The sequence below is a fragment of the Charadrius vociferus genome, unplaced genomic scaffold, assembly GCF_000708025.1.
Source record: "Charadrius vociferus isolate BGI_N301 unplaced genomic scaffold, ASM70802v2 scaffold773, whole genome shotgun sequence".
Classification (NCBI taxonomy): domain Eukaryota; kingdom Metazoa; phylum Chordata; class Aves; order Charadriiformes; family Charadriidae; genus Charadrius; species Charadrius vociferus.
In genome coordinates this window covers 85,152-85,726 of record NW_009647799.1, presented here as the reverse complement: position 1 = coordinate 85,726, position 575 = coordinate 85,152, and the positions used below count along the sequence as shown (strand labels likewise).

Sequence of the window (575 nt, the reverse complement as noted above, 5' to 3'; positions counted from 1 at the left end):
GCCGTAACGGGCCATCTGCACGCGGAGCTCCCGGCCATCCAGCACGGCCCCGTCCATGGCGTCCATGGCGTCCTCTGCGTCGCGTTTGTCGTGGAAACGGACGAAGGCGAAGCCGCGGCTCTCCTTGGTGTAGCGGTCCCGGGGGATGTAGACGTCGCCTACTCGGCCGTATTTCTCGAAGACCCTCCGGAGCGTGTCCGGGGACGTACGGTAGGTCAGGTTGTCCACCTTGAGGGACGTCATGCCCTCCACGTCCGGCGGAGGGCGCCCGTAGCTCATGGCGGGCAATAGCCCCCGAGGGGCAGCGGCGGCTGAGGAGAAGAAACCTGAGGGAAGGGGGGACGAGTCAGGAGGCCGCGCGGCCCTGAGGAGAGGGGAAGCGCCTCACACCGGAGGGGGAGCGCCGAGGCGGCCCAGCAGAGTCCAGAAAGGCGGGGAGCTACAGGGCATAGGGGAACGCCGCGGGGTCCTCAGCGGGGAGGGAGGAGCAGGCACCCACCTCTGGGGTGGGGGGGAGAGGAGGCCTAAGGCCGGAGCGGAGACGAAGCGCCAGCAACGGCCACCCCCGACCCCCG

General features: G+C 69.9%; 1 protein-coding gene across 1 annotated transcript in view; it reads right to left on the bottom strand.

The window, feature by feature from the left end:
• Positions 1 to 544, bottom strand: part of SRSF2 (serine/arginine-rich splicing factor 2) — a 3,884-nt gene extending 3,340 nt beyond the window's left edge. The window contains 1 exon segment of the mRNA XM_009882402.1: positions 2 to 544. Within this exon segment, the coding sequence (XP_009880704.1) occupies positions 2 to 279 (278 nt within the window). The 5' untranslated portion in view covers positions 280 to 544.
• Positions 545 to 575: the final 31 nt, after the last annotated feature.